Raw genomic sequence first — 25,264 nt, 5'->3', positions numbered from 1 at the left:
TTCCAACTTTATTCTAACCATTTTTTAAAATAACAGATTTACTGAGATATAATTCCCATACCATACAATTCACCTGCTGTTTTCTAAGGTGGACAATAATTTTATTTTGTGCATGCAAATCAGGTACTGCCAACTTTTCCATCAATTTCCTCTCAAACACTGGAAATCATGATGCTGTTCTCTGGGGACAGCCTGATTCATCGCCATAAAGTGCGCCGTTCAGTGGTTTGGAACATTCAGAGCGGTGTCAGCATCTCCCCAGAAAGCAGCCCTGTGACCTGAGTTGCACTCCTAGTGACCCTCCCGCCACCCCAGCAACCACGAATGTACTATGTGTAGGTGCCAATCTGGGCATTTAACTACTTTCAATTTTAAAGAAGAAATAAAAACACTTCAAGCACGACTTATCAACTCCAAGCACTATCTACTGGCTCCTGCTTGGAAAGAAATTAGCTTTCTTCCACTTCTCCCAGCTCCCACCTAACGTGTTGATCCTGCCATTACTGTTCAAACTGTACACACTACAGAGCAGCTATGTTCTGAGTGTAAGTGTGAATGAGACCCTTTGCTTCCTAACCAGCTCAGCCACTGGTGCCTTGTCCCAAGGTGGTTCTGCACATCAGTGAGTGCTGTCAGGACACAAAGGCACCCGGGGCGGCCCTCCACTCACCCGTCAGACTCGCCCGGCCTCAGCTGGGGCCTCGCTTCCTTGGAACCACACTCTGCTCCAGGAAGCCGGGCTCCAGCAGCCCCTCTGCACCTTGCTCTGCTTTGCTATTTCTAACAGGCCCCCATGCAGCACCTGTGAGAGCTGGTCCTACTGCCATGTGGACAGCCCGGGGTGGGGGGGGAACGACGATGCTGCCCTGGGCCAGAAGGCTTCTCACTTACTTAACATGTGAATTCCGTATTGTCAGTTTTGCCTCCTTGAATGCCTCTAATGTCATTCTCAGTTCTTCATCCAGCTAAGCAAGGAGGCTGGATTGATTAGAGACATGCAAGTCTGGCCTTTGGTCTGTACTAAGGCATCTTGAACCCATCAGACAACAAACAGAGAGGCAGGCTCAGGAGATCTAATGTGAAGAGTAAAGATGTGAGACTTGGCCCTAGGAGGTTTGGCTCAGTGGATAGAGCGTCGGCCTGCGGACTCAGGGGTTCTGGGTTCGATTCTAGTCAAGGGTATGTACCTCAGTTGCGGGCTCAATCCCTGGCTCTGGTCAGGGCCCATGCAGGAGGCAACCAATGGATGTCTCTCTCTCACATCGATGTTTCTCTCTCTCTTGCTCCCTTCTCTTCCACTCCCTCTATAAATCAATGGGAAAATATCCTCTGGGGAAGATGAACAAAAACAAGTTTTGAGACTTGGAAAAGTAAAAGTTTAACTAATTTAAGATTCAATAGCCAGGAATCTATGGGGACAGCACTTTTACTATTTAAGAGAGAATAAAAACGTGATTTACATGCCAATCCCGTTTCCTGGTGAGCCTCTGGAATAAGGGAGGTGCATAAAGCAGGGCTAGTGCACCGGACAGCCTTTCTGCCGCCACACGGGAGCCAGAGGTGGCTGAGGAAGATCGCCTATGGCTTCCTCTCCTAATCTCACGTCACAGGCAGCTGCACTTGGGAGAGAGGCGGCTTTGGCATCAGGCAAACAAAGGTCTGAACCGAAATGGCTCAGCCTAGAAGCTGCCAGGCCTGCCGTCACCGGCTTTTCTGATGCTCAATGACTCCTCTCCAGGTGCTGCTGGGGCCTTGCGGCTGCGAGGAGCTCAGAGAGGGGCCGCACAGTGCAGTGCCAGCACAGACTCCTGCTCCACTCCCGAGCTATCAGAACTGTTAACTACCACTATGGGCCAAGGACCGAGGCTATAGTGATGAAACACAAACATAACCTGGGTTTTTAATCCATTCTTAACTACAAAATAGCTCCTTCTTCACCACCCTCTGTAACTACAGCTCAGAAGGAGCCAGGTGGCAGGGCAGGTGTGCCCACACATGCTGGCTGTTACCTCGTCGATGGCAGATTCCTCAATCAGTCGGGGGGCATCGGAAGATAACAAGCCATGCGTCGCCATCACGAAGATCTTATATGCCCCTCTCTCCTTCAGGGTCTCTGCTGCAGCGAGAAAGCTGTCCACGTCATCGATAATGTCATCCTGTCAATTACAGATTGAGCACATGAGCACGCTGGTAACAATGGGTTTGGACAGCCTGGAAAAGAAAGGGTCTAATTTCTGGTAACAAGTTTGCTGTTCCGTTTTAACATGTGCAGCTGCACGCTGCACGCTCGCACTGCACTCCCTCCAGCCTTCAAAGCCACCCTGCAGGCCTGTCACTCACAGCGGCCTTGTCTCTGCCACCTCCATGCTCCCTGGGGCTTCCGGCTCTATATCCCCACGTCCAGAACTGTGCCCGCACCATGCAGCTGCTCCAAATACGTTTGCTGAATGTTTTTGTTTTTTAAATACACAGTAAAACCATAAGACTGGGTGGTTCTTCCTCTTTTCTTGCTACTTTTCCTTATTGTCCAAATTTTCTCCACTGCGCTTATGGGAAATACGTGTTTTTTACATGTTTGTATAATGGGGGAAAAAACCCTAATTATAATTTTTAACAATGTACCCAGTTCAGTGGTGTCTAATATACGGACCAATAATATCTAGGTGAAGGCCTCTGGCCTTGGCGTCTGGGACAGGGCTCCTGAGACCTGGTAACTTCCTGGGTGATAGGACCACCTTTGTTCTCATGGGGTGATGCTGGGTGGCCCCTGGGTGGGGCTGGTCGCTGGAAAGAACATTCCATGACCGGAGGCCTGGGAGTGTCGCCCCTCCCCTATTCTCAGCCAGGGGAGAGGGGCTGGAAATGGAGCGAATGCCGGCCTTGCCTCCACGAGGAAGCTCCTAAATCCCAGGAGTAGGGGCTGCAGAGAGCTCCCAGGTCCAAGAACCAGGAGGGTGACACACCCAGCTCCACGGGGACAGAAGCTCCTGAGCTCGGGCCTCCCAGCCCTCAGCCTCTGTCGCTCTTCACCTGGCCGCTTCGTGTCCTCTGTCCTGTCCTTTAATAAAGTGGTCAGTGTGCCCCCTGGGCCTGCGAGCCGCCCCAGCAAATTAGCCCAACCAAGGAGGGGTCGTGGGAACCCCCGTTTGTAGCCAAATCATACAGAAGTTGTGGGTAACCTGTTACTTGTGAACAGCAGCTGAAGGTGGGGGCAGCAGTCTCCTGGGGCTGGGCCCTTAGCCTGTGGGATCTGGCACTATTTCCAGGTAGACAGATTCTGAGCTAAACTGCAGCAGAGAATGACTCGATGTGGGGAACCCTCACACTCCGGGGACCAGAAGGGAAGTGTTTTGTGAGCAGTAAAGAGACACAGAGGAGAAACAGGAAAAAAACCTGCGTCTTTCCTGTTATACCCAGGCTACCAGCTATTTCAAGCCCATGAGGGTATCAAGCATTGTCCAAGATTGATTAAATATTCATGTATTTTATATACAGAGTGGGGCAAAAATAAGTTGATAGTTGTGAGTATGCAAAACAGAGTTTATTCTTGTATTAGTATTTATTAATAATTGTATTCTTTCCCCTATGAACAACTATAAACCTACTTTGCCCACCTTGTGTGTATGGATATATATACAACTCTTTTAAAATATATATGGACTAGAGGCCCAGTGCACAAAAATTTGTGCACTCGGGAGGGTCCCTCAGCCCGGCCTGGGCCCTCTCGCAGTCTGCAAACAGCTGAGGAGGCGGGAGACGCTCCCACCACCACTGCTGTACTGGCAGCCGTCAGCCTGGCAGTGACCAGCTCTGGTGGGAAGAAAGCAGAGAGGCCAGGGAAAGCCCTGGGCGCTGAAGGGAACACGCCAGTGTTCTTGCTCCAAGCTGAGCAGTGAGTACCCATGTGCTCAGTTTATTATTTAAACTATAATATAGGTATTATGTATTCTTCTGTGCACTGGCTTTGTGCAGTGAGAGAGGATGTGTGTCTTAAACAGTTATAATCAATTTTGTATCCTATTTTGATCACAAAACAATTTTTCATGTTATGATAAACAGCTAGTTAGTTAACAAAGTAATTAGCAATTAATAAACTAATGGTAACAATTTTCTGTTTTTGGACCAACATAAACATTTAGTGCAAGGCACCAACTCAAACAAATGAGACTTACCTGGACATACCACTAACCCCACACAATTAACAAATAAGTTAACAAAATAACAATGGTAAATAAAACAATTAATAATAAAAGAAGTTTACATACCACAATAATGGCGATCCTTCCTCCCACATCACCAACAACTGTGATTGGGGGCTTTTCTTTAGGAATCAGCACTGGTCAGAATAAAACACATGCACAGAAGTTTCTATATTAAAAAGCCAAAGCCTTTAAAAAGTCAGTGTCTCATTATAAAAAGACCCCAAAAACTAGAAATAGAGGGAACTTCCTCACTGATAAAGAGTAACCATGAAAAACTCAGCGCTAACTTCATATAGTTAGTCAAAGACTAAAAACTTTCCCCTAAGATCAAGAATAGGACAAGGATGCCCACTTTCCCCATTGCTAGTCAACACTAGACTGGCTGTGCTAGTTAGGGCAATTCTACAAAAAAAGAAAAAAAATCACCCAGATGGATAGGAAGTAGTACTTACCTCTATATCTATTAGCAGATGACATGATCCTACATATCTATATAACAAAAGCCTAAGTGACCGTTATGGCGGAACGACCAGAACAACCAATTGCTATGAGGCGCACTGACCACCAGGGGGCAGGTGCTCAATGCAGGAGCTGCCCCCTGGTGGTCAGTGCGCTCCCACAGGGGGATCACCACTCAGACAGAAGCCAGGCTGATGGCTGACGAGCGCAGCAGCGGTGGTGGGCAGTAAGGAGCAAGGGGTCCCAGATTGCGAGAGCCCCGGACTACAAGAGGGCGCAGGCCGGGCTGAGGGACCCCGCCCCACCCAGTTGACAAATTTCATGCACCAGGCCTCTAGTAGAAAATAACAAAGAATCTACAAAAAAACTACTAAATACACAAATTCACTAAAGCTGTATGTAAGATACAAGATCAACACACAAAATTCAATTGTTTATACACACTAGTAATGAACAATCTGAAATGGAAATTAAAAAACCAACTCCATTTAAAAAGTGACAAAGAGAATAAAATACCAAGGAATGAATTGAACGAAGGAGGTGAAAGACTTGTACACTGAAAACTATAAAACACCGTTAAAAGAAATTAAAGAAAACACAAGGAAAGCAATCCATGTTTATAGGTCAGAACACTTAGGATTAAGACAGCAATGCTTCCCAAAGGGGTCTGGAGAGTGAATGCAACCCTATCGAACCCCAACTGCTGCTTCTGCAGAAATAAACTGAAAATAAAATTCATCTGGAAACATAAGACCCCAAATAGCCAAAATCCTTTAAAAAATGGAAGAATAAAGGTAGAAGACTCACATTTTCCTATTTTTAAACCTATTACAAAACTTTATTATTTTATTTTTCAATTACAGTTGATATTAAGCTTTATTAATCAACAATGTAGGTAATGGCATAAAGATAGACATATAGATCAATGCAACAGAACTGAGTCTAGAAGTAAACCCAAACACCTATGGCCAATGGGTTTTCCCCCAACTTTATGAGATATAATTGGCATCTAACACTGTGTGAGTTTAAGGTGTACAACCTCATGTTTTGATACACATATGCATTGAGTGGCCAGATTATTATGACCACCTGATGTTTGTAGGCAAATTAGCTATAATTTCACACTGAAGTTGCTAAAGGGCCAGACCATTATAAATAGGGAAGCAGGCTGTTTACCACGACAGTAGAAATGACTTTTTTCTGAAGATGTGGGTAAACAACTCGATTCTAACAGCCTTTGAACATGGGATGATTGTTGGTGCTTGGAGCCATGGAGCAAGTATCAGCAAAACAGCCAAAGGCCTGTTCGAACACCTTTGCTGTCTGCAGTTACCAAGCTAAAACGTCTCCAATTCGCACAGGAACACAAGGATTGGACAGTCGAGCATTGGAAAAAAGTCATGTGGTCTGATGAATCACGTTTCTAGTTGCATCATGCAGATGGCAGAGTGAGAATTTGGCAGAAACAGCATGAAAGCATGCACCCCACATGCATGAGTACAACCCTTCAAGCTGGTGGGGGCAGTGTTATGGTTTGGGGCATGTTTCTCTGGCATGATTTGGGCCCTTTAATTCATGTGGAACAACGTCTGAATAGCACAACATACCTAAGTATCATTGCTGATCAGGTTCATCCTATCATGTTGATGGCATATCCCAATGGAGACGGCTTCTTCCAACAAGACAATGCGCCATGCCACGGTGCTCGTATTGTGCAGGAGTGGTTTCAAGAACATGAGAGAGACTTTACCTTGCTTAGGTGGCCCCCACAATCACCAGATCTCAATCCAATTGAGCATTTGTGGGACGAAGTTAAAAGAGCCATCAGGCAGCTGGTTCCACAACATCAAATCTCACAGAACTGGACAGTGCTATCCATCAGGCATGGTGTCCGATTCCTCAAATCACCTTTCAACATCTCGTGGAGTCAACGCCAAGAAGAATCGCCACAGTATTGAAGGCAAAAGGTGGCCCAATGAAGTACTGATGGGGTGGTCATAATAATCTGGCCACTCGGTGTATATTACAAAATGATTCCCACAAAAATATTAGTCAACACATCCATCACCTCTCATGATTACAATTTGTGTGTGTGTTGTGAACACTTCAAATCTACTCTCTCAGCAACTTTTAAGTATATAATACAATACTATTAACAACTATAGTCACCATGACGTACATTAGATCTCCAGAACTTACACATTTTCTAACTGGAAGTTTGTACCCTCTGACCAACATTTCCTCCATTCCCCAGCCCTGGCCACTACCATTCTTCTTTGTTTCCATGAGTTTGTTGTTGTGTGTGTTTTTAAGATTCCACATGTAAGTGAGATCACACATTATTTGTCTTTCTCTGACTTATTTCACTGAGATAACACACTCAAGATCCTTTCATGTGGTCACAAATGGCAGGATTTCCTTCTTTTTTATGGCTGAATAATATACACATTTTCTTTATCCATTCATCCACCAATAGACACTTAGAACTGATTTTTCATAAGGGTGTCAGGAACATTCAGTGGGGAGAGAAAAGTCTTTTCAATAAATGGTGCTTGAAAAATTGAAGCTGGACCCCTATCTCACACCATACACAAAAATCAACGCAAAGACCTAAAAATAAGAGCTAAAACTATCAAACTCTAAGTAGAAAAGCTGGGAGTAAATCATCATGACCTTGAATTTGGCAATGGATTCTTAAGCTATGACATCAAAAGATAAGCAACAAATATAAAAATAAGTAAACTGAACTAAGTAAATTAAAGTCTTTTGTGCATCAAAGGACACTATCAAGAAAGTAAAGACAACCTACAGAATGAGAGAAAATATTCGCATATCATGTCTGGTAAGAGTCTATTGTCCAGAATATATAAAGAACTCTTCCTATATAATAAAGAACTAATATGCAAATTAGACCAAACAGCAGAACAACCTTCCAGACAAAGCCGGGGCTGTAAGGGCCGAGCCTCTTGAATGAATTTCATGCATTGGGCAAAGGATTTGAATAAACATTTCTCCAAAAAAGTTAAACAAATGGACAACAAACACATGGAAAGACACTCAACATCACTCGTCATTAGGGAAACGCATATCAAAACTACAACGAAGTACCCTGTCAAGCCCACTTGCACTCTAGGTAACTGAGAGTGCCCCTCAGGGAGAGCTCTGTTTATATAAAGCTCTGTGGTTCTCATTTCCCCTTCCTTTAACTTCCTTTCCCTTCTATAAATGCCCTCCATTCAGCACGCAGGCCGGAGTGCACCCGGCTTCCCATATCTGCATGTACTAGGTTGCAAATCTTCCCTTTTCCTGAATAAATCCTTTTTGATGAATTGATATTATTTTTCAGTTAACAATAACTATAATAACAAAATCAGAAAATAAGTGTTAATAAGGATATGGAGAAACTGGAATGTTTGCACATTGCTGGTAGGAATGTAAAATAGTACAGCTGCTATGAAAAACAGTTTGGTGATTCCTCAAAAAAATTAAACATACAATTATTATAGGAACCAGCAATTCTAATCCTAGGTATAGACCCTGGAGAAATGAAATTATATGTTTACAAGAAACCTGTACATGAATGCACACAGCAGCATTATAGTCAAAGTTAGACACAGTCCAATATCCATCAATGAATGAATGGATAAGCAAACTGTGGCATATCCATACAATGGAATGTTATTCAGCCTTCAAAAGGTATATGCATCTTCGGATGAACTCCGAAGACATGCTAAATAAAAGAAACCAAATGCAAAGGTCACACTGTATAATTCCACTTAGATGAAATGTCCAGAATAGGCACATTCACAGGGACAGAGGCAGAGTGAACTCCCTGGGGCACATGGGGTGTGATTACTTAATGCAGCGGTTCTCAACCTGTGGGTCGCGACCCCTTTGGCGGTCGAACGACCCTTTCACAGGGGTCGCCTAAGACCATCCTGCATATCAGATATTTACATTACGATTCATAACAGTAGCAACATTACAGTTATGAAGTAGCAACGAAAATAATTTTATGGTTGGGTCACAACATGAGGAACTGTATTTAAAGGGCCAGAAGGTTGAGAACCACTGACTTAATGGGTAGGAGTGTTCTTCTGGGTGATAAAAAGTTTGAAACTAGAAAGAAATGGCAACACTCTGAATGTACTAAATGCCAGTGAACTGTGTATTTCTCAATGGTTAATTATGCTAAGTGACTTCTACTCCAATCTTTACAAAAAGGTCAATGTCACTAAAGAAAAAAGTAGGACTGCTTTAGATCAGTGCTTCTCAGTCTCATCACCACTGACACTCGGGACAGATAACTGGTGCGGGAGCTGTCCTGTGTGCTGGAGGATGTCTTAGCAGCATCCCTGGCCTCTATTCACGGGATGCAAGTAGTGACCCCCTCAATAGTGACAATGGAAAAAATGTCTCCAGACATTTCTGTCTTCTAGGGACAAAATCCATACCACCCCCTCCCCCAGTTAAGAACCACTGCTCTAGATTAAAAGAGATTAAAGACAAGTGACAATGAAATGCAGTATGTGAACCTAGGTCGGTATGGGGAGAGAGGGGGCAGAAATGTAAAGCTAAACAAAGCAAGATAAATTCCAAAACTAAAGAAATTTTTTTACATTTCCTTCCTTCCTTCCTTCTTTCTTTCCTTCCTCCCTCCCTCCCTCCCTTCCTTCCTTGAGAAAGCTAGAAACATCGATGAGAGAGAATCATTGATCTGCTGCCTCCTGCACGCCGCCTACTGGGGATCACACCTGCAACCCGGGCATGTGCCCTGACCGGAATCAAATCCGGGACCTTTCAGTCCACAGGCCAACGCTCTATCCTCTGAGCCAAACCAGCCAGGGCTTTTTTTTTTTTTACATTTTCAGCACTCTTTTTCTCAAGGATTTGACCCCAATACTGGTGAAAGAGTATAATGGTATATAACCCTTTAGAAAGTGATTCATCAATCTCACTTTTAGAAACTTATAATGAAACTAGAGGCCCAGTGCACAAATTCGTGCACTGGTGGGGTCCCTCAGCCTAGCCTGCACCCTCTTGCAACCTGGGACCCGGCAGCCCAACATCCCCCAAGGGATATAGTGCGTGAAGCAGCAGGCAGCCAGTCACTTTGGCTTTTAGATAGATAGATAGATAATAGATAGGTAGATAGATAAGCCAAAGTATGAAAAAAGGTTATTTCTGCTACATAAGTTAACTGCAATATTATATTGGCAAAGACCAGGAGAAAACATACATACCCCACTTCAGCAATCTAAGCCACACCCATAAGATTGGCCTACGAACCAGGAGGCCAAAGTTATATTCCTGGTGGGCACCTGCCGGGTTGTGAGCTCAATAAGCCACATTACAAAAGCACAAAGAAGCAGGTGAAATTAATTTTCACCATATATTTTATTTATTCCAATGTATCGAAAGTATCATTTTAACTTGCAATCAATAAAAAATTGATGAATGGGATCTTTCATGTTATGGCTTTCACATCAAGAGTGGGTGTCCTCCACACTCCCAGACACCCCATCTCCTACTCACCCCGTTACAATGGCCAGGAGCCTCCATCGTGACAGAGCCCAGCACCGCCTGCGAGGTCAAAGCCCTCCCACCATGAACTTGCCTTAGCTTCATGGTCTCCCAAATCTGGCCAGCCTATTTCTTGTCTCTCTTCCAGGCAATTTACCCCAATATGGGTGCAGGCCTGGACTAAGAAGACACCCACCCCTCAACTACTGCCTCCAGCCTGAGAGCCTGCACAGCTGTTTATAATATAAGTATATTAAATGGCATCCGAAATCCTCAGCGGTCTGCTCCAGCGGAGTCCTGCTACCGTTTCCCTCTCTCCTCCCTCTAAGGGCCTTTGGTAAGGAGAGTGCTGTACTTCCTGGCCACACCCTGACCAGACACAAACCCAGCCCTTGTCTCCAGAGCCTGCCCTCTTGCCCCCCACGCTGTCCTGGCACCCCGATTTAACCCATGCTTCAACACCTCTAGCCCCACCTCAGCTAACTGAGGCCCACAGGCCCAGCTGCAATCTCAGCTCCTTCATGGCTATTCCAGTCCACTCTTTCCTCCTCTAAGTTTTCTCTACAGATAAATGAGCAAACTCCTAGACAAAGCAAGAACCTGAAGGGGTCCAAAATACTCCCCAGTGGCATACAAAGTGTTTTGAGCAGAAGGATCTAAATTTCTAAATCTCTTATCTGCCTAAAAGCAGAACCTCCAAAAGAACTCATTGGTCATACCTCCTTTCCAGGAACAACCAGGCAGACTGACTCAACACCACACCCAGACAGACACTGTCTCGCACCAACCACCTCTCCCACCCATCTCCTAACCTCTCACTGATCTTTCCAAAAGGTCATTTGTTTTCCCGTTGTGTCCTCATCTTCTTCCCTATTAAAATGGTGTATACCACTGATAGGCCCCAAATTCTAACCTCCTCCTAAAATCTGTCTTTCCTCTAAAAGTTAATTTTACTTCAATAAACATTTATTGATTGCTAACTATATGCCAGGCAATGTGTTATTTGTGAGGAATTCAACATTAAATTCAAAATTATCTTTCCTTCTTAAAGCTTTCAGTCTAGTGGGGACATGCAAACACTGTTTTAAAAACGATGAGGGCCCTGACCGGTTTGGCTCAGTGGATAGAGCGTCGGCCTGCGGACTGAAGGGTCCCAGGTTCGATTCCAGTCGGAGGCATGTACCTTGGTTGCAGGCACATCCCCAGTGGGGGATGTGCAAGAGGCAGCTGATCGATGTTTCTCTCTCATCGATGTCTCTGACTCTCTGTCCCTCTCCCTTCCTCTATGTTAAAAATCAATAAAATATATATTTAAAAAAATAAATAAATAAAAAAGATGAGGGAAGTGAAACAGAGAGAGGTTAAGGAACTCCCGAAGTCACCTAGCTCACTAGGGCCGGGGCAGGATTTGAACCCAGGATCTCAGGGCCACATTCCTAGCCACAGCAGCTCCACTCCGGTGAGCCCCATTAGCGACAGAAACCCAGATTCCGAATCACCACATGTCCTGAGTATGTTCACAAGTTTGAGAATTCTTCATGATTTTAAGCAATAATATTCTCACTGACTTGTCACCAGTGTGATAGGAAATAAATCTGTTATTTTATTAAAATAAACATGATTAACCTTATAAAAAAACTGTTTGAAAAAATATTTCAGTTCAGTGTGATAAAGGCTGTAACAGTAACAAGACTACATCCTTGACCAAAGTGTGGTCCGGCACCTATAAGCCCTTTCTCCACCTGAACTAACCCTGGGGCTTTGTCCTCAGGCCGCACAGCTGAGTTTCAGCAAGAATTCCAGAACTCATGGGCCCCCCAGGCCTTCCTTCAGCAGGAATTCTGTTGGGTCAGGTTAGCAAGAATTCCCCTACCCTTGATGCCGCCCTCCTCTCAGTAATTTCCCATCCACTGACCCTATCCCACCCTGCGTCTTGGCTATCAACCCCCACTGTCCTTGCTGTAGTCAGAGGTAAGCTCCATTCTACAGCAAGGTGTCTTCTCCCACAATGCAACATTTCCTAAGGAAAATCTGTTTTTACCACCTTAAAAAAAAATCTGTCTTTTCTCTTACTAAGACAGATTCAGGCCCCTAACTACTGACTGTAAAGAGGGTAGAAGAAAAGTTTTCCTTCTTCAAAAGACTGAAAGGCAGTATTTTTTTTAAAATATATTTTATTGATTTTTTGCAGAGAGGAAGGGAGAGGGATAGAGAGCTAGAAACATCGAAGAGAGAGAAACATCAATCAGCTGCCTCCTGCACGCCCCCCAGTGGGGATGTGCTCGCAACCAAGGTACATGCCCTTGACCAGAATCGAACCCGGGACCGTTGAGTCCGCAGGCCAATGCTCTATCCACTGAGCCAAACCGGTCAGGGCAAAAGGCAGTATTTTAAAAAAAAAGATGTTATTAAAGAATGAGGTAAATTTCCTAAAAATAAAAACCAATTCACACATCAATCTTACCACCATCATAATGATTTCCATCCTTCATAGTTCTTCCTGGTCTTTGCACAAAGATGGGTATACACTCTTGTATTCTGCCTTATTCACATATATCCCATAGATTCTCTCTTATCTCCACATGGTCTTAATTATCTCAAAGAGCTGCATAATCAGCCCGGGCTGGTGTGCTCAGTGGTTAGTGTCAACCCGCACAGGGAAGGGTTGTGGGCTCAATCCCTGGCCCTGGTCTGGTTACATGCAGAAGGCAACCAATTGATGTGTCCCTCTCACATCGATGTTTCTCTCTGTCTCTCTCCCCACCTGCCTCCCTCCCTCCCACTCTCTAAAAATGAATGGAAAAAATATTCCCGGGTGAGGATTAATAACAACAAAAAAACAACAAGTAAGTCAGCCTTAAAACCAAAGAGGAAAGCAAAAAGGGGCAACACACTTACTGGGAATCTCCAGGCTGGGGTGGATGGCAGCCACACTCCTGACCATGGGCGGGGAATGCCGTCCATCCACCAAGTCGGACTCGGCGTCCTGAGCTTCTCCGTGAATCACCGCGATGCCCAGCCGCAGACGCTCAGCAAAAGACTGTGCCCTGAGGCAGAGCATGAGACAATTAAAAAACATCTCAGCACCCGTCTTCTGTTAACATCAATGGAAGAAACATTAAAAGACCATAAATAAAATGTAGTTTCCCAAAGAATTAATGAAAAACAAGAGAATAAAATAATCACAGAGTCTTAGGCTCCAGGACAAACACGTCCCTCTGGCAATGGGCACCAATGAGTGCAGAGCAGGGCCCTGGTCTGCATTCAGCCCACTGAGTGAGCTGCACAAGGTAAGTAACTTCCGCTAAACCTGCTTCCTCCCTTGTAGCTGCTAATTCTCTATAGTGAGTACAAACCACATGAAACAAAGTGCATTAGAAACTCAAAGTACTGCCCAGTCGGCATGACTCAGCGTCGACCTATGAGCCAGGAGGTCACAGTTCAATTCCCAGTCAGGATACACGCCTGGGTTGTGGGCTCAATCCCCAGTCGGGGGCATGCAGGAGGCAGCTGATCAATGACTCTCTCTCGTCATTGATGTTTCTATCTCTCTCCCTCTCCTTTCCTCTCTGAAATCAATAAAAATATATATTGTTTTAAAAAACTCAAAGTATTAAGCATCAATTTTTAAGTTTTATTACGTGTAATTGATATACAATTAACTGTACATATTTAAACTATATAATTTCATAAACTCTGATGCATGTAGATATCCATACAAACATCAGCATAACCAAGACAATGAAAGTATTTATCTGACAAACGTTTCCTTATGCCCTTCTGTAATTTCTCCTTCCAGCACCAGCCACCAGTGATCCGCTTTCTGTCACCGCAGATTTCAGACGTGGAATCAGAGCACGTAGTCCTCTTGTGTCTCACTTCACCCGCTCAGCATAACGCTCTGGAGGTCCATTCGCGCTACAGTGTGCGTCAGCAGGCCATCCCGTACATTGCTGAGCAACAGTTCATTGTAGAGGTCTCCACAGTTTGTCCATTTACTTGTTGATGGACTTTGAGTTGTTTCCAGTTTTGAGCTATTACAAAACTGCTGTGAACATTCATGTATAAATCTTTGTATGGACTCATGCTTTCTTTTCTCTTGGGTAAATACCTAAGAGTAGAATGGCTGGATCATATGGTAGGCATATATTTAACCCTTTAAAAAAAAACAGCCCTGGCCAGTGTTGCTCAGTGGTCACAACATAGGCCCATGCACTGAAGGGTCTTGGGTCAAGGGCATGCACCTTGCCCACAGTAGGCAACCAGTCAATGTGTCTCTCTGTGTGTGTCTGTCTCTCTCCCTCCCTCCCCCTCCCTCCCTTCCTCTCTCTCTGAAAAGCAATGGCAAAAATACCCTCAGGTGAGGATTAACAAAAACAAAAAAGGACCAAAGTGGTTATACCATCTTTCATTCCCATGCGGGTTCCCATTCCTCCCCATTCTCGCCAGCACTTGGTGTGGTCAGTCATTTTAAAATTATCCAGTCTAATGGCCTGTAGTGGTACTTCATTGTGGTTTCAATTTGGATTTCCCTCAAGACAAATGGTGTTGACCATTTTTTCATGTGCTTATTTGCCGTCCATGTATATTCTTTGGTAAAGGGTCTGTTTATCTTTTGCCAGTTTCTTAATATGTCCTGAATATAGGTCCCTTATCAGATATATGCTTTACAAATATTTTCTTCCAATCTGGGCCTTCTCCTGTCATTCTCCAAATGTCTTCTGGAGAGCAATTCTTAGTTTTGACAACACCGAATTTAACAATTTTTTCTTATGAATTGTGCTATTGGTGTCATATTTATGAAATCTTTGCCTAAGCCAAGATCACAAAGATTTTCTTCTATGTTTTCCTCTAGAACTTTTACAGTTTTTATTTTATTTTTTATTTTTTTTACCTTTTGCCTAGCTTTTCTTTCTTTTTTTTTTTTTGCTTAAAGTATTACAAAGAGTATTACATATGTCTCCTCCCGCTCCCCCCCCCCTTGACAATCCCCTGGCCTCCCCTACCCCCCAATGTCTTATGTCCACTGGTTATGCTTATATGCATGCATACAAGTCCTTCGGTTGATCTCTTACCTCCCCCCCTCCACCACCTTTTACAGTTAGATTTTACATTTAGGTTTATGATTCATTTTTAGTTAATTTCTGTAAGTTATATGAGGTATCACTCGAGTCATTTTATTTTACACATCAACATCCAATTATCCCATCACCCATTTGTTCAAGACTTTTCTTTTTCCACTAACTTGCCTTTGCACATCTGTTGAAAACAGTATGACAGATACATATGGGTCTATTTTGCGCCTCCCGATTTTGTTCTCCTGGTCTGTATTTCTATTTTTATTCCAATAGCTCATACTCATGTTGCTTTAGCTTTATATGAGTCTTAACTTCAGATAGTGTTAGATCTTCAACTTTGTTCTCTTTCAGGTGTTTTGCCTATTTTAGGTTCTTTACATTTCCATATGAATTTTAGAATCAGCCTGTCAATTGCTACAAAAAAGCCTGCTGAAATTTTGATTGGGGGGAGGGGGTCTCAATTCTATATTCTCAATTTGAGGAGAAACGACATCTTAACAATACCGAGTCTTTTGACCCATGAACACAGCATCTTCCTCTGCTCATTTAGGTCTTTAATTTTTCTCAGTAATGTTCTGCATTTTCAGTGTACAAGCCTTCAACATCTTAGGTTTACCTGTTCCACTTAATTTGATGCAATTTCCAACCGTTCATTGCTAGTATATAGAAATTCAATTGATTTTTGTTTATTGACCTTATAATCTGCAAACTTGCTAAACCGATTTATTAGTCCTAACTGCACTTTTGTAGGTTTCCTCATATTTTTCTACATAAATAATCATGCTACCTGCAAATTAGGACTGTTTTACTCCTTCCTTTCCATACTGGATCTCTCTCTCTTTTTTTAAGTTGCAGCACTATCCAGAATCTCCAGCACAGTGCCAAACAGAAGTAGGGAGAAGACATATCATCTCATTCCTGATCTCAGGGGAAAGCTTTCAGTCTCTCACCATTAAGTATGATGTTAGCTGTGGGTTTGTTTGTTTGTTTTTTAATATATTTTTATTGATTTCAGAGAGAAGGGAGAGGGAGAGAGAGAGAGAAACATCAGTGATGAAACGAATCATTGACCAGCTGCCTCCTACACACCACACCCCCTACTGGGGATTAGCCTGCAACCCAGGCATGTGCCCTTGACTGGAATCAAACCCAGGACCCTTCAGTCTGCAGGCCGATGTTCTATTCATCAGTCAAACTGGCTAGGGCTCCACTGAATTTCAGAGAGGGAAAGGAAGAGAAACATCGATAAAAGAGAGACACATCAACTGGTTGCTTCCTGCATGTGGCTCCTGTCAGGGCCTGGGATCAAAACTACAACCCACATACATGCCCTTTCCCGGAAATCGAACCTGCCACCCTTTGGTTGGAGGGCGGATGCTCTACAGGAGCATACCCACCAGGGCAAGCTATGGGTTTTTCATAGATGGCCCTTATCAGATGAGGAAGTCCCCTTTTATTCCTAGTTTGCATACAGATTTTACCAGAAATAGAAATGTTTTACACGAACAGTCACAGAAATTCCAAAGCAACTCGACCGTGCTACTGGTAGCACAATGATTCAGGTTAGTTTTCATCATGGGTTAGAACAGGGGTGGGCAAACTTTTTGACTCGAGGGCCACAATGGGTTCTTAAACTGGACCGGAGGGCCGGAACAAAAGCATGGATGGAGTGTTTGTGTGAACTAATATAAATTCAAAGTAAACATCATTACATAAAAAGGTACGGTCTTTTTTTTTTTTAGTTTTATTCATTTCAAATGGGCCAGATCCGGCCCGCGGGCCATAGTTTGCCCACGGCTGGGTTAGAACATAACACAGGAACTCAGATTTTTTTTCTACTCACTCAGTTATTCTAAGAAAACAATTCCAAACAACTCATTAAAGCAAGTTTTGTTTCTTTTTTAAAAAAACATTTTTATTGATTTCAGAGAAGGGAGAGGGATAGAGAGATAGAAACATCAATGATGAAAAAGAATCATTGATCGGCTGCCTCCTGCATGCACACCCTACACTGGGGATCGAGCCTGCAACCCAGGCATGTGCCCTGCCAGGAATTGAACCATGACCTCCTGGTTCATAGGTCTATGCTCAACCACTAAGACAGGCCGACCAGGCAAGTTTTGTTTCTTATTAAAGTAACATTATACTCTCAGATGACCCCTCTTATTCAAAACAACTGCTCATTCTCAAAGAACTCTAAAACTCAAGTTATTGATGAGTATGTAAACTCTACATACTCATCAATAACTTCAGAATTCTAAGGGCACTAACAACCACCATTCTGCATAGTGGTGTTTTAATTTGTAAACTCCTTCCATATGCTCCTTGATGCTTATTACAACTCTGTGAGACAGGGCAGCAGTGCAGGCACTACCCTCATTTTGCTGGTGAGGAAACTGAGGCTTGGAGAGACTGCGTGACCGGTTCTCACGGTTCTCACAAAGTCTGGCTAAGCCCCAAGTGGAAGCCCATGTCCAGACTCCTTGTTTAACTACCTCCTGCTGCTGTGGTGTCCTTTAAATTAGCTACAGCCGTTTTCTAAGGTTAGGCACTAAATGAAAAACTTGGAAGAAGCTAGAAACAGTCAGATAAAAAATGGCATATCACTAAGCCAGAAAGCACCATCTCAAACTCTAACTCTGGATGAATGTGCAAATCAGGACTTTAGAATGAAAGAAAATCACTACTACATAGTATGGGAGACAAAGCGAGCCACGAAGTTGACTTTACTATGTTAGATGCAACTAACCACAAAGGTCTCACAATGCCTTCAATGAGGAGAGCACACTCCCAAGTCCTATATGTATGAAGGGAAGACCCAGTAAATGGGCAAATCAATTCCACTGATATTTGGCCAAGACTCAAATCCTGTCATCACTGGTGTGGAAAACACTGCAAGAAGTCATTCATCGTGCCACTCCCTTCCAGTGAACAACATACAGCTGAATCACCCTGGATACCTTTCTTCATCTCCTTAGGTGTGCTTCCCCATCTGTGAGATAAATGCTGACCTCCTCCCAGAGAAGATCAAATGAGATAATATAGATGTCTTAGTCAGATCCAGCTACTACAACAGAACACAGACTGGGTGGCTTAAACATCAGACACTTATTTCACAACACTAGAGGCTAGAAGTCAAGATCAAGGCATCAGCAGATCGGAGTCCTCTTGGCTGGCAGATGGCCATCTTCTCATACCCTCAGAAGGCAGAGAACAGAGAGCCAGAGCAAGCTCTCTCCCTCTCTTCTCGTAGGGCACTAATCCCATCCAGAGGGCACCACCCTTGTGACCTAATGATTCCCCAAGGCCTCACCCTCCTAAATACCACCACACTGGATAAGATTAGGATTTCAACATTTGAACTCTGTGGGGGAGGGAAACATTCAGTCCACAATAGTAAATAAAACATATGACATAAGCTCCCTGAGGGCGTCTTTTGTGGTTTTGACTTGGATTTCTAATGGTTAATGATATTGAGCATGTGGTACTGGCACACAGACAATAGAACTGAGGGTCCAAATAAATGCCATAAACACCTGGGGTGACATCATTTAGTGCACTATGTTCTCAAGAAACATCTGGATGGATAAGTGACAAACATCTCTGTCATTCTAATAAATGCCAAATGAGTGTAGCAAAAGGCTACTTCAACAAAAAAACACTCTACTACTCATCCCTTAATCTCATTAACACATGATGTTAGATGCAAATGAGAATTATAGAAATTACCAAAAGCCTACCCAGATAGGTGAGTCAAAGTTCATCACATTCTTCTGATATTTAGTGGGGAAAATTTATCAAAACACATTGCTGCGGAGAAACCAAGATGGCGGCATAGGTAAACACCGGAAATTGCTGCCTCCCACAGCAAATTCAAAAATACAATTAAGCCGAAACCGGTTTGGCTCAGTGGATAGAGCGTCGGCCTGCGGACTGAGAGGTCCCAGGTTCGATTCCGGTCAAGGGCATGTACCTGGGTTGCGGGCACATCCCCAGTGGGAGATGTGCAGGAGGCAGCTAGCTGATCGATGTTTCTAACTCTCTATCCCTCTCCCTTCCTCTCTGTAAAAAATCAATAAAATATATTTAAAAAAAAAAAAAATACAATTAAAAGACAAAACGGACATCATCCAGAACCACAGGAAGGCTGGCTGAGTGGAAATTTTACGGCTAGAAGGAAAGAGAAAAGCACACTGAGACTCAGAGGAGGTGCAGAAGTGGAAGTACAGAGATACATGCTGCAGGGGCTGGCAACTGAGGACGTGGCTGTCTTTTTAAATCAGGAGGGAGTCACAAGCCCCCGACTGCTCTGTACTCCAGTTCCGGGTGAGTCTCTGGGGACCCAGACTCATATAGGGAGAGACTGGATTGTCTGGCAGCGGGCAGAACTCGGAACTCGAGGGCGGCTTTCTCTCAGGGGTGCTTACAGCAATTACCGGGACACTGAGACTCGGGGCCCCTTAGGGCAGGGCTGAGGATCAGCCATAGCTGCTTGCTCCGCCCTGTTGATCCCGAGACCCCGCCCCACCCAGGCTGCAGCAGAGGCTTTTGCATATGAATGCCCTGATCCTCTGCAATCTGAAAATTACCTAACAAACTGCAGCTGGGCCAGACAGACCCAGAACTTCCAAGAGAAGGCCCAAGGCCCCACAGCAGCTTGCATTGCTTCACAGCTGGGCCTCATCTGGGCACCTCCAAACCCTAAAAAAGGAAGGGGAATCTGCAGATCTCTTCGTAGCTCCTGCTGGGTAGCCTCAGGCAGAGGTTAAATTAGCACCTCTTTAGATCCAAGAGCCAGTGTACCCAGTGGTCAGAGTGGGACCATCCAATTACAACTCCTCTGATCCATAAGGGACACACTCAGGGGGCAAACTCAGTGAGCACCAAAGCCCTACTGAAGCAAGTCTTGCCTCATAAGGGTGTCTTCAGCACAGAAGTTCTCCCACCATAGACACAGCTGACTCTCATAGCCAATTGGCCTGAAGGTCAATTCCTCCCAGTGATTACTACAACAATCAAGGCTTAACTACAACAAGACTGCACAAAGCCCACAAAGGAGTGCACCAAGAGTGTCTACCTCAGGTAACTGGGGAGGCTGAGCCACTGGGCCCTAGAGGACACCTAGCACACAAAGCCACTCTACCAACACAGGGAAGCAGCCAAAATGCAGAGACAAAGAAACAGGTCACAAATGACAGAAATGGAGGAAAGCAAATGACTAGATATAGAGTTCAAAACCACACTTTTTTCAAGAACTTTCTAGTAACCGCCGATAAATGTAGTGAGACCCTCAAGAAATCTAGTGAGACCCTCGAGGTTATGAAAAAGGACCAACTAGAAATTAAGCATACACTGACTGAAATAAAGGATATTATGCAGAGTTACAACAGCAGACTAGAGGATTGCAAGAATCAAGTCAAAGATTTGAAATACGGAGAAGCAAAAAACATCCAACCAGAAAAGCAAAATGAAAAAAGAATCCAAAAATACGAAGATAGTGTAAGGAGCCTCTGGGACAGCTTCAAGCGTACCAACATCAGAATTATAGGGGTGCCAGAAGATGAGAGAGAGCGCAAGATATTGAAAACCTATTTGAAGAAATAATGACAGAAAACTTCCCCTACCTGGTGAAAGAAATAGACTTACAAGTCTAGGAAGCGCAGAGATCCCCAAACAAAAGGAATCCAAAGAGGACCACACCAAGACACATCATCATTAAAATGCCAAGAGCAAAAGACAAAGAGAGAATCTTAAAAGCAGCAAGAGAAAGACAGTCAGTTACCTACAAGGGAGTACCCATACGATTGTCAGCTGATTCCTCAACAGAAACTTTGCAGGCCAGAAGGGAGTGGCAAGAAATATTCAAAGTGATGAATACCAAGAACCTACAACCAAGATTACTTTATCCAGCAAAGCTATCATTCAGAATTGAAGGTCAGATAAAGAGCTTCACAGATAAGGAAAAGCTAAAGGAGTTCATCACCACCAAACCAGGATTATATGAAATGCTGAAAGGTATCCTTTAAGAAGAGGAAGAAGAAGAAAAAGGTAAAGATACAAATTATGAACAACAAATACACATCTACCAACAAGTGAATCTAAAAATCAAGTGAATAAATAATCTGATGAACAGAATGAACTGGTGATTATAATAGAATCAGGGGCATAGACAGGGAGTGTACTGACTATTCTTGGGGGGGAAGGGGTGTGGGGGATGCGGGAAGAGACTGGACAAAAATCGTGCACCTATGGATGAGGACAGTGGGGGGGGGGGGTGAGGGCGGAGGGGGGGGGAACCGGGTGGAGGGGAGCTATGGGGGGGAAAAAGAGGAACAACTGTAATAATCTGAACAATAAAGATTTAATTTAAAAAAAAAACAACAAAACACATTGCTGCAATTTCTGCTTCCACTAAGATGGAGCAGTCCTTCCACAAAGTACAACTAAAAACCTGGATATACTATATAATAAAAGGCTAATATGCAAATCGACCGAACGGCAGAATGACTGGTCGTTATGACACTCACTGACCACCAGAGGACAGGCACGCAATGCAGGAGCTGCCCCCTGGTGGTCAGTGCGCTCCTACAGGGGAAGCGCTGCTCAGCCAGAAGCCGGGCTCATGGCTGGCGAGCACAGCGGCGCTGGTGAGAGCCTCTCCCACCTCCCCAGCAGCACTCAGGATTTCCAATTGCCGACAGGCCTAAACCGTCAGTCAGACATCCTCCGAGGACTCCCAGACTGCGAGAGGGCACAGGCCAAGCTGAGGGAACCCCCCCTCCTGAGTGCATGAATTTCATGCACCAGGCCTCTAGTTTTATATATATATGAAACAAACATAAGACTCCAGTGTTGGAGAGGAGAATGCTGATTGGCTAGGGGCCTCAGGACTGGAGAAATGACATGGCAGTGAGTCCTCTGGGCTTTCTTTTTGCATTATCCCAGATTAGCAGCTGGAGAAACAGGCAACCCCAAAATACCAATGGTACAGAGCCCCAAAAGAATCTGCTTTCTCTATCCAAAAGACCAAGAAAGGAGCAGCCTCCCAAGTCAGAAAACTTTAAGACAGTAACTGTCCTACTCCAGACAAACATGACAGAAAACATGGCAGCTGCATCCCTCCCACATGAGTAAAAACCAAGTGAAGGTCCTACACTTCCTTCCTTGCCAAGCTATAATGATGCACCCCAAGCCCCCAACGGGTGGTTTAAGAGAAGGCCACGTAGGAGCTGGGCCTTTCATCCCTACTCAGCAGGAATGAGCCCCCACCTGCCAGCGTCAGTGGAGAGTGAACCCTGGACGTCCACCCCAACTCGGCAGGAAGGAGGGGTCTTCCCCCCGCCCCACAAGGTAGTGTCAGAGGAGGCCTAGAGGAGTCGGAACTTTCACCGGCCCAGTGGTCACAAGGCCACTCCCCTCTTGGGTGTTGATGGAGAACACATAAAAGATCTATACTCCCACTTCCACCCACTTCTGATTGTTTTGATCTAACTGTTACTATAAAACTGCAGTAATCGAAACAGGGTGGTACTGGTACACAGATAACAGAACAGAACTGTGGGTCCAGAAATAAATGCCATGAACATCTACAGCCAATTGTTTCTAACATGGTGCCAAGTCATCCAAGGGGGAAAGAAGAGTCTTTTCAATGAACAGTGCAGGACGACTGCACTGGATGATCACAGGGAAAAGGAAGAGGCTGAAGGCTTACCTCACTCCATATACAAAACAGCTCTCCAACCCAGTATAAGAGCTAAAACTAAACCATTAAGAGAAAACATTGGGGCAAGACTTAATACCCTGGATTTAGCATTGCCTCCTTAGACGTGATACAGAAAAAGCTAAATTAGACTTCATAAAAATTAAAAACTTTTGTACATCGAAGGACATATCAAGAATGGGAAAAGACAACCTACAGAATGGAGTAAAATAATTGCAAACCATATAATCTGAGAAGGGTCTAGTATTTAGAATATATAAAGAAGTTCTACAATTCAACCACAAAAAAAACAGACAACCCCATTTAAAAATAAGCAAAGGCTGCTGGCTCAAAGCCCTCCCTGGGACTCAGGGGATGCATACGGGAGCGACGGGGAGAGGCAGAAGCAGCTGTGTTTCCTTTTTGAGATCACGACACTATCTGGTTCCTCCAGACACCTGCCACAACATAATGTCCTTGGCTAGCTGGCTTTCCCAGCCGCCGCCATGGGCAGCCTTCCCCCCAATCAGTGGGTGATATCTGGAGCCCTGTCCATCAAGAGAGCTGGGAGTTGGGATATTTTCTCACCCCAACAGTGAATGAACTGAGTACAGCTTTAGAACGTCAGCTTTCTGTTCAGGATCTGGGCTGGATGGGAGCAGCACTAGGCTTGGATATGAGAGTTCTCTGATCACTGGACTTGGATATGAGAGTTCTGTGATCTACCCATGGCAGCTTTCCAGCATCCAGGGCCATTTCAGGATCTTTCTGGGCCTCTAGTATTGTAACTTTTTATTGATTTCAGTAAGAAAAGGAGAGGGAGAGACAGAAACATCAATGATGAGAGAGAATCACTGATCGGCTGTCTCCTGACCCTACTGACTGGGGATCGAGCCTGCAACCAGCGCATGTGCCCTGACCAGGAATTGAACAGTGACTCCTGGTTCACAGGTTGACACTCGACCACTGAACCACACCAGCCGGGCATATATTTGTAGACATTTTAATTAAGCATTGATTAATTTCAAAATAAAATAATTAAAAGAAGCAAAGCATTTGAGTAGACATTTGTCCAAAGATATACTAATGGCCACAAGCACATGAAAAGATGGTCAACATCATTAATAACTAGAAATCCAAATCAAAACAACATGAGAGTCCAGCCAGTGTGGCTAAGTAGTAAGAGCGTCGGCCCATGCAGCAAAGGGTCCCAGTCAAGGGCATGTACCCAGGATGCAGGTTCAATCCTTGGCCCCAGTTGAGTCACATTCGGGAGGCAGCCAATCAATGTCTCTCTGTCTCTGTCTCTCTCTCCCTCCCTCCTTCCTTCCCACTCTCTCTAAAAATCAATGGAAAAAATATCCTCAGGTGAGGATGAACCAAAAACATAAAAACAAACAAAAACCACAATAAGTCCTAGCCGGTTTGATTCAGTGATTAGAGCATCGGCCCTTGGACTGAAGGGTGGAAGGTTCAATTCTAGTCAAGGGCTCGTACCTGGATTGCAGGTCAATCCCGGGCCCTGGTCAGGGCATGTGTGGGAGGCAACCAATCCCTCAGATCAGTATTTCTCTCACTCTGTCTCAGCCCCTCCCTTCCATTCTCTCTAAAATCAATGAGAGAAAATATCCTCTGGTGAGGATTAACAACAGAAAACACAAAACAAAACCACAATGAGATACCATTTCATACCCACTTAGGATGGCTATAATAAAAAATAAAAAACAGAAAATAAGTGTTGGTAATAATGTGGAGAAATTAGAACCCTTGTACATTGCTGGTGAGAATGGAAAAAAGTTTGGTGGTCCCTCAAAAATGTAAATAGAGGTACCATGACCTAGCATTTCCAATCCTAGGCATACATCCACAAGAAATGAAAACATGTGTCAATGTAGAAACTTACAAACAAATGTTCACAGCTACTCCAAACAGCCGCAGAAACAACCCCAATGTCCATCAGCAATGAACAGATCAAGTACAGCCCATCCATACAACAGAGTATAATTCAGCCATAAAAAGAATGAAATACCAACACACAGATATCTGGCCCTCGAAAACATTATGCTAAGTGAAAGAAACCAAACACAAAAGGCCATATAATGTGTGCTTCCATTTCTATGAAATATCCAGAACAAGCAAATCCAGAGACAGAAGCAGGTTATGGCTGCCAGGGCTGGGGGGAGGGGATGGAGAGTGATTACATGGTGAGTACAGGGTATTCTGGAGTGAGGTGGTCATTGCAAAACCTTGTGAATGCACTGGATGCCAGTGAACTATATACTTAAAAATGGTTAATTGTATGT

The 25,264-nt window shown here is 44.2% G+C and overlaps 1 protein-coding gene across 10 annotated transcripts in view; it reads right to left on the bottom strand.

The window, feature by feature from the left end:
- The window catches only part of PRPSAP2 (phosphoribosyl pyrophosphate synthetase associated protein 2), a 61,867-nt gene that overhangs the window by 5,247 nt on the left and 31,356 nt on the right, over positions 1-25,264 (bottom strand). For all 10 annotated transcript variants that reach the window (XM_036296369.1, XM_036296378.1, XM_036296374.1 and 7 more), the window contains 3 exons: positions 13,083-13,231; positions 4,266-4,336; positions 2,010-2,156 (listed from right to left, as the gene is read on the bottom strand). In XM_036296369.1, coding sequence (XP_036152262.1) covers positions 2,010-2,156; positions 4,266-4,336; positions 13,083-13,231 — 367 coding nt within the window. The remainder of the gene's footprint in view (positions 1-2,009; positions 2,157-4,265; positions 4,337-13,082; positions 13,232-25,264) is intronic.

This window comes from Myotis myotis, unplaced genomic scaffold (genome assembly GCF_014108235.1).
Source record: "Myotis myotis isolate mMyoMyo1 unplaced genomic scaffold, mMyoMyo1.p scaffold_m19_p_29, whole genome shotgun sequence".
NCBI lineage: Eukaryota > Metazoa > Chordata > Mammalia > Chiroptera > Vespertilionidae > Myotis > Myotis myotis.
This window is presented reverse-complemented; position numbering and strand designations above follow the sequence as displayed.